This window comes from Trachemys scripta, chromosome 5, assembly GCF_013100865.1.
Source record: "Trachemys scripta elegans isolate TJP31775 chromosome 5, CAS_Tse_1.0, whole genome shotgun sequence".
NCBI lineage: Eukaryota > Metazoa > Chordata > Testudines > Emydidae > Trachemys > Trachemys scripta.
The window spans coordinates 41324341-41337423 of NC_048302.1; the positions used below are offsets into that span (position 1 = coordinate 41324341).

The 13083-nt window shown below is 43.8% G+C and overlaps 1 protein-coding gene across 7 annotated transcripts in view; it reads right to left on the reverse strand.

The window, feature by feature from the left end:
* Positions 1-7682, reverse strand: part of ANKRD50 (ankyrin repeat domain 50) — a 53982-nt gene extending 46300 nt beyond the window's left edge. For 3 of the 7 annotated variants that reach the window (XM_034770649.1, XM_034770647.1, XM_034770646.1), the window contains exons 1-2: positions 5136-5257; positions 780-969 (exon numbers count right to left, since the gene is read on the reverse strand). Coding sequence is in view for 2 of the 7 variants with exons in the window: in XM_034770644.1 (XP_034626535.1) it covers positions 5136-5614 (479 nt within the window). In the remaining 5 variants the exon portion in view is untranslated. Of the gene's footprint in view, positions 1-779; positions 970-5135; positions 6339-6665; positions 7499-7547 lie in introns of those variants that run through there. The other 4 variants (XM_034770644.1, XM_034770645.1, XM_034770648.1 and 1 more) reach the window with 4 other exon arrangements.
* Between the last annotated feature and the right edge of the window lie 5401 nt (positions 7683-13083).

The window sequence follows — 13083 nt, forward strand, 5'->3', positions numbered from 1 at the left end:
GCACCTTAGTGCTTGGGAAAAGTATCATTAACAGCAGTGGAGTCTGGTCCTATACTCGTAATGCAGGTACAGCAATCACCAGAAGTACAAGTTTGCCCACTACCCCACCTTGCCAATATACCTCATTGCCTGACCTAGAATGACAATATTGAATGGTTAGGGAAACAACTATTTTTCCAACACTGGCTGAGACGGTCAAGTAAATAAGCTAATTTATGCCAGTTAAGGTAGAAGGCTGCATAATGTGGACATATGAGCACTGAGACCACTGAATCTTGTCCTGTCACAGCCACCATATAGTAAGTACACCTCTACCCTGATATAACGCGACCCGATATAACACAAATTCAGATACAAAGTGGTAAAGCAGTGCTCGGGGGAGGGGAAGGGGGCAGGGCTGTGCACTCCAGTGGAGCAAAGCAAGTTTGATATAACGCGGTTTTACCTGTAACACGGTAAGATTTTTTGGCTCCCGAGGACAGCTTTATATCAAGGTAGAGGTGTAGTAAAAGTCTTCTAAACCTATTTGAATTGTAATATGACCTAGAGGGGAAATATTTCATTAAGATAGTGGTAACTTGAATCATCTAGTCTGACTTAAATTTTTACCCCTCAGGCCTTTTTATATTCTCTATGATATTATGCACTTTTATTTTTAGTGTCCCTCCTCCTTTTCATTTTATTAGTTTCTGGCCCCTTTCATGTCAACCTTTACTCTATTTTCTTTTCATTTAAACTGTGCTCTGCACCTTTAAATCCACAAAGAATAAGGGTTTTACCTTGTTTCAGGAGCAAGGGAATCCCACAGAAGATTACATCTGTACCTGAGTTGTTCCTTTGTGTAAAACACTTAGTGGTATCAGCAGAGCAGAATCTTGTCACTGTCATAATGCTCCTGCTGGCACCAGTGGAAAAGATGTGTGTGCAGAAAGAGCATAGGCATGTTACTCTGCTGAGATTGGAGGTGTTCTGTGAGGGATAAGGAAATAGGATAAAAAAAAAGAGGCAGATTCTTGCTTCTTCTTTCCTCCCTCCATTACTGGGTCTATACCCTGAGCCCTCAGCAGCAGAAAGGGGCAATTGCATTTGCTTCACTGGTAGTGTTGCAGCAAACTCACTAGTGAAGCACCATGAACAGAAGTGTGATCTGAGAGGACAGGGAGGCAAAAGCACAGACCTGGGAGGGAGACAGTAAAAAGATAAGAGGACTGGGAGAATCCAATACAAGTAGGAAGGACTGAAAGTCTAACAGTGGAGAATACCGATTTAGGACCATGTTCATTCTTCACTCCCCTGGCCAACAGGGACTATTTTCAATCATTTCACATTTAAACTTTGAAGACACAAATAAACAGACTATAGTTTTGAAAGTTTATATAATTTCCAAGTTTACAAATTCAGGATCAACCAAATATGAAAAACCTCCATACCAAATTAGGACTTTACAAGTCGTTTAAATAACCAATATATTTTTAAAAAAAATGAATACTGTACCAGTAATGTACCCTTGAAGCCTAAGGGTAATTTATTAATACTGCCCATGTTTTTCAACAGTGGATGCTTAAAGTTAAGCTCAAATCCAAATTGAGGCCAGGTCTCCAATATAAGCTTCTGCTGGCATACTTAGGTAAGTCAGGGATGTGAAGAGGTGTCATCCCTGACTCACACAGCTGTGCCGGCATGTTTCTCTCCTGGGAGTAGTTTTATTATACCAGTACAAAGCGCAGGTCTGCCAGTATAGCTGCATCAATATTAAAAGCACTTTATAAGTACAATATAACACACAAACTAAACCAGAACAGTGTTCCAAGGTAGACATGAACTAAGTTACATAAAGCGGTCCAATTTTCAAGCTTCTATGATTTAGTCATAATGGTGTGTCTAAAAATAACGTATGAACCTAACTTCAGGTACTCATTCCAAAAAAAAAAAAAACTCTTGGCCATTGTTGTAGTCTATTTTAACTTTTCACTTCTACCAAGTACAGATAGCACCACAGATTTGGTTTTTTAGGTAAAAGCACAGTTCCATCTGACATTTTCTGCAATTAAATTAAATCTAAAGCTTTGATCCTTGCAGAGTCTTTTGAATCTAGAACATCTAAAGGAAACAGCAACAAGCGAAGGTAAGGGTATGTCTATACTTACCTCCGGGTCTGGCGGTAAACAATCGATCTTCTGGGATCAATTTATCGTGTCTTGTCTAGACGCGATAAATCGATCCCGGAAGTGTCGCCGTCGACGCTGGTACTCCTGCTCCGCGAGAGGAGTACGCGGAGTCGACGGGGGAGCCTGCCTGTCGCGTGTGGACCCGCGATAAGTTCGAACTAAGATACTTCGACTTCAGCTACGTTATTCACGTAGCTGAAGTTGTGTATCTTAGTTCGAAGTGGGGGGTTAGTGTGGACCAGCTTTAGGATAGACAAGAATCTAAAGTAAGAACTTCAGCTGCAACTGTGTTCATTCACAAACTATTTTGTGACAGAAAATATGCTCATCAAGAGGAGTGCCCAAAAGCAGTACTACCAGCAGCAATTCCTTCTTTTAGTATTACATCCAGTGACTGACATTTATTAGGAGGTCTGCTCAAGTTTTCCACACTCTTGATCTCATTTCTCTTTGAATTTGTTCCTAAAACAGGATGCACAATTCAAAGATTATAAATGGGTGGGAGAAAAAAGGTAAATATATTAAACTGAATGAATTAGTTTACTTGATTTTACCTTTTTTGAAGAAAAGACATTTTAAAATATGAATAAGTTTGAAAAGCCTAATTTTTCTGGGTTACAATTATACTATTCACTATGCATAAAAAATTAAAGCATATCCCAAGACTGCTGAAAACACGCATGCTTAGCACATAGGATGTGACAACGTGAAATGTTTATTAAACGGTATTCACTATGAAATTTTATTTTTCAATTTTGTCAAATAGTAAGTTGTTTCTAAGTTAATCTTCACAGGGAACCTAAAATATTGGGAAAGAAAAATTTTCTAGGTCAATAGGCAAGTGGAGTTACCAATATAAGCTTGTTTAGATTTATAAAACAAAATATTTTCCATTCTAGGCTATGAACTTGCAACAGGTTCTGCACGGGCAGAACCGTGCTTCTGCATGGAACCCACTGACTCTGCCCATCAGGGGCTAGTGCTGGTGCCTGATTTATAGATAGGTATTGGTCACTTTCACTTCTGGTAACTGCAAACAGAGAAATGGAATTATACTACTAGCACTGGGAGTACTAAGCTGAAGCGTGGATGTGAGAATTTGAAGTTGTAAAGGTACTGAAAAAACAAAGTTAAAAAGGCAAGAGATTAGGAGCTGTATATGCTTAGAACTTTGCAAATTAAGTACTTAAACTGGCCTGAATACAGAAAATTTTGCCATTAACTTTGTTTACAGTGAAAAAAAAGTTCACTATTTTCATGGTCTATTTTAAACTTTAGCGGTGGGGGTGGGGGTAGAAGAAGGCATGATCAACTTAATGCTTGTGAAAAATGTTGGTTTGGAAGCACTGGAGACTTAACATCCTATTTATCCACAGGGTAAAAACAGGACAGGTACTGTAATGTAAGCTTCCCTCATTCCACTTTGCCATGGTGATCAGGTACTGTTCTTCAGTCTCAGTGGCTGTTTAGCTAACCAGTCTGGTGAGACAAAGGAAAAATTCTTATGGTGATTTTCATGATGTGGACATTAATCCACTTAGACTTCAAAGACCACTAAAAAGTTCATAGAGGCCACCTGAGAGCCATGACTTACCTACTATTGACTTGGGAAAGTTTCATACCAATGACCTAGTGGTAAAAATGCAAGTATTCCACTACAAATACTCTATTGAGTCACTGTCTTTACAGTTTTTTTCCTTCATTTTAATAGTTTAGAGGAAATTAACCTCTTATGCAGCCAGACCCCCCCACCCCCAAAAGTGTCTAGTGCTATGATCAAGGGTACGTCTACACTACCCGCCGGATCGGCGGGTAGCCATCGATCTATCAGGGATCGATTTATTGTGTGTAGTGTAGACGCGATAAATCGATCCCCAATCGCTCTCCCATCGACTACTGAACTCCAGCTCGGCGAGAGGCGGAAGCAAAGTCAACGGGGGAGCCGCGGCCATCAATCCCACGCCGCGAGGACGCGAAGTAAGTAATTCTAAGTCGATCTAAGATACGCAACTTCAGCTACGAGAATAGCATAGCTGAAGTCGACGTATCTTAGATCGATCCCGCCCTCCTCCCCCCCCTCCCCCCAAGTGTAGACCAGGCCCAAGAATATACACTCCTAAAGATCTTTGTGTAAGTTGCTTTACAAACACAGATTATCAATGTTCCTGCTGCAGATAAAAAGCTTTCAGCAGTATGTTGAATACATTTTTGTATTGCAAGGAGCACCGATGGCAGAAATGAATACTGCACTGCTGAGCTAGTGATTTCCCTCAGTTATTCAGTTTGTGATTTTGCTTAAAAAAAAAAAAAAAAAAGCCCCACATCTTAAAAGTTACTTCTACACAGAGTATGGATTCCCTAGTTTCTTTAAATACCTACTGAAAGAATAGTTATGATTCTGTACCACCTTGTACTGTGAAAGAGTGGTAATTCCGTAAGTAATGTGAATTTAGTGCAATCCATGCATATGTAAGTGGGATAGATTCATTCTGACTTAATGTTTTCCTACCTGATCTTGTGGGACACAGGCCAGGGGTTCGATGCGGGATTCTTAAGGTCTACCTAGTCCACGATCCTGTCTGACAGTGGCAAGTACCAGATACTGCAGAGTTCTTGCAATTCCTCTGAAGTATGGAGATGTGGGATAATCTGCCCCCCTATCCCATCCCTCATGGGCTTTAATAGTTATTATCTGAGGCCCTGGCCCTATCCCTTCAAAAATATTAATTATAGCTCTGGGTATTTTTTATATCCCTAACTACGTTTTGAAATGAAGATTTATGTGAGCTATGGGAACAGGAAGTTAGATTTTTTTTTTCCAATGACAATTTTGGAAGCTATGGGAGCAATCCATGGGATCAACAAGCCATGATGCTACAAGAAAAACACATATTTTTCCTGTCTGTAAGTGCTTTAGGCGCTTTGGATGAAAGCCACTATATAAACACAACATGGTTTTATTTTTACCTTTTAAATGCTTCAGCAGGATTCCTCTCACATTCCCCAGGTTGCAAGAGACTTTGAACTGCAGGATCTCTTAGTTTGTCTTCATATCCCTGGATGAGTCCACTGCGGCAGATCTGGGTAACTAAACCTCTAATAAACCCACCCACACACAGTGTGTCAGAGTCTTGGGCCCTGCAGAAGTGGAAAGCTAGAGCTTGGCGATGCAAGCCTCTTTGCAGGCTTGCAGATGAGCTTGGCCACAATAATTCAGTACTGAGGGCTGTCTTCCCACTACCAGGCCCTCCTACCAACAACACACCCCAGGCAGTTCCTTTCCCCGAGACAACACCAGCATTATTCCCAGAATTTGCTACAAGAGATGGTTTGTTGGCAGCAGTGTTGCTGCAGTTAGCTTTCTCCTGAAGGCAGTGCTGAAGCTTGTGGAAAACCCACTCCCTACAGTAAAACTGCTTCCCTTGCAGCAAACTCGTTTGAGCCATTTTGTAGACCTTTGTCCCTGGTCATAAGCAGCAATACACCTTCAACATCTTAAAGTCTGGATATAAGGATCCATCTGCCACAGGATGACGATACGAGTTAACCCTTCTTGTAAAAGAATAGCCTCTTTATAAGACGATCAGACTCATTCCTTCAGATGCTTTATCATGATTACAGTGTAGAGTGTTCAACTGCTTATGCAATGAAGCGAAGCCTGGTACCACAGGCTCAATAATACTTAACATATGGGTCAAAAAGTAACAATTCCTTGACTACACCTGTAGTTTAAACAGCTGTGCATGTTCCCAGAGTACAGAGGAGACGATGCATCTGGAGAAACATTTTTTTTTTCAAGTACGTACTAGATGCTTCTCAATTCCAAACATCAATCTCTTTGGATTCACATCGAGAAAAAACTGTCCACAGTAAAATACAGCTTCTGAGGGGTTTTTCTTCAAAAAGTAAAATTTATATTGCAAACACGTAGATCTGTACCACTTGTTGTGAAGTGGTCTGTATAAATACTAAACATTGCAGGCTTCATACATCTGGGCAAGCACCAGGGAAGTGCTTCAAATTATGGTCTCTTATGCAGCAGAGCTGATAGGAAAATGTTAACACCTCCTTAATGTGGGACAAGTGCTTTCTTCCAGATCCTGAATTCTTCCTCAACTCTTTCTCAGAAATCTCAATTGCAAGATGTCAAAACAAAGTTCTTCTCTAGACCTATGAAATAAAGAACAAGACAATGATTTAACTCCAGGTGCAAGATATCACATCACGATTTACTATACATCTGCTAAAACCAAGAATTCATATTCCTCATTTGTACCAATTTCTGAAAGTCTTAAAGTTAGTCTCAAACTTGCAGAGGAGAAATAATTTTAGTTAAGGTTCTCGTATTTCTGCTATGGGTATGAGCTGCAATCAGTCACATTCACATTCTTTGATTGGTTTTAAAGTGACCTCAAAACCACACCAAGGAAAGTAAGCCTCCCACTGATCCTAAGAAGGAGACACATGCACCCTATTATCCTGAACATCCTTCCTTACCAACATTTGTTCATTTGATTATCCTTTTACTTGCTTTTTCTACTGCCAGGTGCATTTTTACACACCAGTGCTGTCCACAGCTCTCTTTACACACTTCTTTGTTCATGATTTGTATGCACTAGGGCACACAGCAGCCTCTTGGAGTCCCATTTTAATACATCCACCACTAACACCCTATGGTTTATTCTTGTGGAGCACATTTCTATTATCTGTACTATTCCCCTTGGCTGGGTTCAGTCTTCTTTCTTTTTTTGGTTCTTTGCTTTAGGTCCCCAGTGCCGGACTTTACATTTCAGCTGATACAGAGGCAGGCTGAAAAGTCACTTCACCAGGTCCTGCTGGTCGAGCTATATTTTTACACCCGGACTGTCGAAATGAGCAGCTGTGAGCTCTTCCCCATCTGCTTCTCATACACACCACACTAGAGACACACGCCCTGTCCCTCCCCCCGGCCCCACGCAGCAGAGCACACAGCGCCCGGCACAAAGATCCCAGCCAGCAGCAGCCCCGCGCCGCTCCTCCTTCCCGGGTGTATTCGGCTTTTCCAAGCCCCTGGGCCCGCTGAACCTCCCCAGCCAGCCCCTATCCCGGGGCCGGGCTCACACCCCGCCGGCACACGCTGGGTTTCGCCCTCAGCCCCGAACGCCGCTCAACACCTCCTCCCTCCCCCGTCACTGTCGCCCTGCCTATCCCGGCGGGGCGAGGGGCAGCCGCCCGGCTCGAGCTGCAGCCCCAGCTACAGACACAGGCTCAGCCCCCGCTCGCTCTGTCGCAGGCTCGGACGGAAGCAGCGGCGCCGACTGCAGCAGCAGCAGGAGCAGCCGCCGCCCGGCTCCCCCAGTCCGGCGACTGAGGAAGGGGCCTCCGCAGCTGCTCGGTTACCTTCCCCGGCCACCTCCGCTCCCCGCCGGCCGCTGCTCCCGCACGGCACGTCTCTGCCCCGTCCCCCGCCTTGTTCTCGCGGCCGAGCCCCAAGGTCCGTGACTGTCTCAGCCCTTCTGGTCCGCTCGGCTCCTCCCTGACCCGTCCCAGCCCCTGCGCTCGGGGCCACACCCCTTCCCCTCTCGGCCCCGCCTCTTCCCCCCGCCTCTCGGCACCGGCCCCGCCCCTCGCGCGTGCGGCGACGGTTAGGGAGGGGGCGTGGTGGGACAGATGCTGCATGACATCTGGGAAAAGAAATAGTTCGCGGCGGAGGGAGATGAGTTGCATATTTCGTCTCCTTCCACCACCTCATCACCCCCCGCCCCCGCCTGGGGCTTTGTCCTGCAGTGTGCGTCGCCTCCCCTCCAACTATCGGCAACAGCCAGGGAACTCAGTCCCGCCACCTATAGCGTGATCGCAGGGGTAGCAGCAACCTCCCCGCGCACCCCAGTGGCAGGTGGGGCTGGCTCCCCCCATGCACGCAACTGCAGCCCCTTCGCCTCAGTAGTGCCCGCCCCATAGCTCTTGCGTGGCCGGCACCTGCCGCTGGGGGCTCCTGCAATAGTTGGTGGGGGGAGGATTACAGGAGCCCCCTCACACCTGCCCGTTATTTGTGGGGAGGGTCACATCCTCATTTTACAGAGTTAGTAAATACCCAAATGTGGCTCCCCTGCACTGCTATTGCTCAAATTTTACAAGAGAAATACTCATGCACCTGAGCGGGCACTGCATAAGGAAAGCCCGCACCGCAGCACTTTAATGGGTCCTGCATTTTTAAGTCACAAGGAGCACCCCACATTTGGGCCGCTGCGTGCATGGGTGGTGCTGGCAGGGTATTTACTGACCCTGCCAGCACCACCACCAGGATTTTGTGTAGTGGCACACGGTTTAGTAAAGGCTCCACCAACCATCACCACTCCAGCTCACCTACTGTCCTGCACTGCCTTCCACAGGTATATGTGCTGGAGGTGTTGCTGCACACCCTGGCTTGAAGTGGTTTCCAATACATACATGGTTTACAGTTTGGTTCAGTGGTTCTCAGCACCACGCTATACAAATTCTTCTAGCATCCCTACCCACAGGGGAGGTGTGGCAGGCTAGAAAGTCTCCTGAAACTAGCTTTTCTTAGAGCCGCTTCTCTTGTCCAGCTGGGGAAGACCTGCAGGTGGCAGCAGCCCAGAGTTGGAGGCTCTGCTCCACGTGCCTATTCTCAGTCCGTTTACATGGATTTACAAACCACCACCCAAAACTGTTAGTTGCCAGAAAAACACAGTTCACAGCTAAATACAAAAAATTAAGATTAAACAGAAAGCTCACAAAACAGCAATTCTAACTGCAGAGATGCAGAAATAATGCATTTAGATTTGCTATACCTCTTGAATTCTTTTTTGTTTAACTAAACCCATACCTGATAATCTCACTCCCTCCTGCCACTCCATTGCCTTTTCTCATTTTACACTGAGTTGTCCTATTTCAGACACCAAATTTCATTTCGCTGACAGAAAGCGCAGCCTTGCCAAGCCAACTCTCACAAATTACTTGCAGTAATGTGATTTTGGACAGTTTTCCCTTGCTGCTCATGATTCACTTAAGCCAAAATCATAGCTTTTCCAAGTCTGCTGCTGCTAGGAGGGATGATATGCTGTCATTCAGCAGAGCCAAAGAGCTCACACTTTATGGGGAGTGGAAGATTACTACCTGCCCCACTCACAGGGCACAGGAAGGGGAGACAGAGCAAGGGAAAAGCACTACTGCCAGCCTGCTATATAGGGGCAGAAGATGACTTGCCATCTGGAGTCACTCTGGGGAGTGAGGATAAGGCAGTGCAACACACTTCCAAGGACATTTATTCCCTGCTTCAGGCTGAAGATGCCACAAAGCAGGACAGTGGCAAAAAAGAGGAGTAATGAGGGAATAGGGTGACAAGGAGTAAATCAACCATGGAGAGAAGAGGAGATAGTGATTATGGGGGGCAGAGGTACTACAGAAGAAGGTGGTAGAGTGACAAAAGGGAGAAGGAGAGAAAGAGCTCTTTCCTCCTCATTGAGGGCAGGTGGGGTTCAGGAAAGAAAGGAAGTGCCTCTCACAGCAGCAGAAAGGGAGTGTGAAACTTACTCTCCCATTTTTGTGTATAATTTCAGATTGAATTTTCAACATGATGCACACACAATTTGAATAGAGAGAGAAGGGGCTGCATTTCACTACCAAGTTCAAAAATAGACAAGCATGTTATGTTTGCTCCATCATGATTTTCTGACCTCTTGTAGTTGGTTGCATTGTTTATGGGAGGTTTTCCATTGATTTCAGTGGATTGTGGATCAAGTCCTATACAATCACCACACAGTACTAGTATGCACCTGTGACTTTTCACATGTCAGGATAGTGTGGTTTATGCAGACATCCAAATCCACTTAGCCATTGCAATGCTCAGCACCTCACCATCTAACTTGTAAAAAATCATTGGAATAACATTGGTATCCACAAAGCCTGAGTTAGACAGGCTATTCAATGCATGGGGAGAGGCACCTAAGAATGGGATTCACAAAACCAGCACAGCAACTGAGGAGCTGCCTAAACTAGCCACTGAGAGATACTGATAAGAAGCATTGTAAGCCCCACCCCCTTAGGGAATTTGGTACCTAAGTCTAGGCTACAGGGAGGCTCCTATCTCTGCTTGTGATCCAGTTTAGAAGCTTTCTCCTAAGCTATTTCTTGAAAGAATGAGTTAGGCACCTGCTTAACACCACACAAAATGGCCATGAGGAGGAGAGGACCTCCCTTCTAAACTTTAGCCCAGTGATTTGGGTACTCATCCAGGATGTGAGACCCTAGTTCAATATCAGCTCTTCCGAATATGGAGAAGGGATTTGAACAGGGGTTTGTTTCCCAGCTATCAGGTGAATACCCTAACCACTGGACTGTACAGTGATTTTTACTCATTCTGGCCCAATTAATATTTAATTAACTTAAAGTCAAATGGCTCCAACAAGAGAGAGAGACCAACATTAGAATATCCTGTAGTCCGGTGGCTAGAGCATTCACCTGAGACATGGGCCACACCTACTCAAATTCCTTCTTTACGTCAAGCAGAGAAGGGAATTTAATTAAGGTCTCTGTAGGTGAGTACCCTAACCGTTGGACTAAAGGTTATAAGGGAGGCCCTCCAGCCCACTGCTGGCCATTTTATGTGGAGTTAGATATGCATGGAGCACAGCAAGTGGCTTACGCCCCGTGGGGAAAGACAGGTGTTGCAATGCCTATCTACCCCCCAACTTTGTGGATTGTGCTGGGACTTAGGTATGAGATAGGCCTCTGGAGAGAGCAGTGTGCTTGTTCAGAGGCAGACATTTAAGCACCTAGGGAACTTTTACAGCAGAAATTTAGGTGCTGAGTGAATTTAGGGTTCAGCTGCAGCTGAGCAGGGTATTTTGTAGATGGTGCCTAAATCTGGGACTTAGTTGCCTAGCATTGGGGTTTAGGTACAGAAGTCCCTTGGTGTATCTGGTCCAAAAATATGTTTTGCATATTGTAACTGAGGAGCTTAGAAGAAACAAATAAATATTTGTCAATAACAGTTGAGAATTCTCAATTGTGAGTGAGTGATACTTACTTGATTGTAAAAATGACAGCTGCAGTTAAGAGAAGTAGGTAGAGTGTGGTGGACAAAAGAATGTTATTGATTGCTATAATGACAATAAGTGCAACACATTACCAAAATGCCATGGGATCAATATCACAAGTTGTCAAATCCAGTCTATGCATTGTTGTTGTAGCCATGTTGGTCCCACTAGAAAGACAAGGTGGTTGAGGTAATATTTTTTATTGGACCAACTTCTGTTGGTGAGAGAGACAAGGTTTTGAGCTGCACAGCTCTTCTTCAGCTCTGGGAAAGGTAATAAGGGCTTGTCTACACTGGTACTTTACAGCGCTGCAACTTTCTCACTCAGGGGTGTGAAAAAACACCCCCCTGAGCACAGCAAGTTTCAGTGCTGTAGAGCGCCTGTGTAAACAGTGCACCAGCCATGCTCACAGCGCTGGGAGCTACGCCCCTCGTGGAGGTGGTTTTTTTACACAAGCCACGTATAGACTAGCCACATATAGACAAACCCTAAGAGTGTCACAGCTAAATACAAGATAGAACAGATCATTCAACGTGAGGTGTCCCATTAACACGCCTGTAGTCATAGGACAAAAAGGGAGGAATTAGTGGGTTACAAATTGCTGTAATAAACCATTAATCCAGTGTCTTTATACTGTCTAACAAAGTAATGAATTTATGCTCCCAGGGTCGTATTTTGAAAATGTTGTGCATGTTTCCTTTTGAGGGGGAGGACTGATAGGTCAGATATATAGTGATTCCTTTATGAACAGTGTTCACCCACAGGTGATGTGGTGGTTTTATCATTTTCCTGTGTGAGTTCATTCAAGAGGATGTAGTGATGGTCTGGTTTCACCCACATAAGAGCTATGTATGATCTTGTATTTAGCTGATTTCCTTTCCCAGACCTGAAGAAGAGCTCTGTGTAGCTTGAAAGCTTGTCTCTCTCACCAACCGAAGTTGGTCCATTACCTCACCCACCTTTTCTCTCTAAAATCCAGTCTAGTCATTTTCACGTATTTAAACTTTCTTTCTGTAAAGACTGGAGTACATGGTAGTAGTTTATCCTTTTTATTTCCTTCATACTGTGTTGTGCACACTGTATGATTCACACTCTAAAATATGTATTCCCAATGCTTGATCATGCAACCTTTATGCACACAAATTCTATTTAGTTCAATGCAGGTTTTACATATTACAGACTGCAGATTCAAAACCTTCACACTCTTTTAAAGAGCCTCACGGGTTTCTACTATGTACTGTAAAACTTTCAGTATATGGTGATTAATATACAAAATTACATGCTTAATGAGAAATACTAAGGTATGCCTGGGATATGGTCATCTATTTGAGCATATAGTTACATTTTCAATTTAGCCCTTTTCATTACCGTACTTTTCCAAGTATAATTGATTTTGCATGGTAATTATATTTAAAAAATTCTGTCATGCTTTGTTTTGTTTCTCAGACAGATCAAATTTTTGAGGAAGAAGATAAATTGTCTGGTGCAAAAACAAGGGGATATATAACTAAGAATATTAGGATGAAATCAGGGAAAAGCAAACATAATCTGAGTATCAGGAGACTAGTAATAAAAAACATCTTTTAAACTGTGTGATGGTTTCCTCAAAGGAAGTGATAGAAACTACATCACTTGAAATATTTACTGTGGCAAACAATGTTCCAGCAAAGGAATGGACTTCATAGTGCTTTTCAATATCTATTTTCTATGATTCCTTTATACTAGGCCCCAGTTCAGGAAGGCTAAGCAGTTCCCTTAATTTCAATGGAACTATTCATGTGCTTAATTTTAAGCACATGCTTAAATACCTTAGTGAATCAGGGTCATTAGTGAACAAGGGGGAAGCAGCTGCCTGAACTCAGTACTTAATTTGTGCC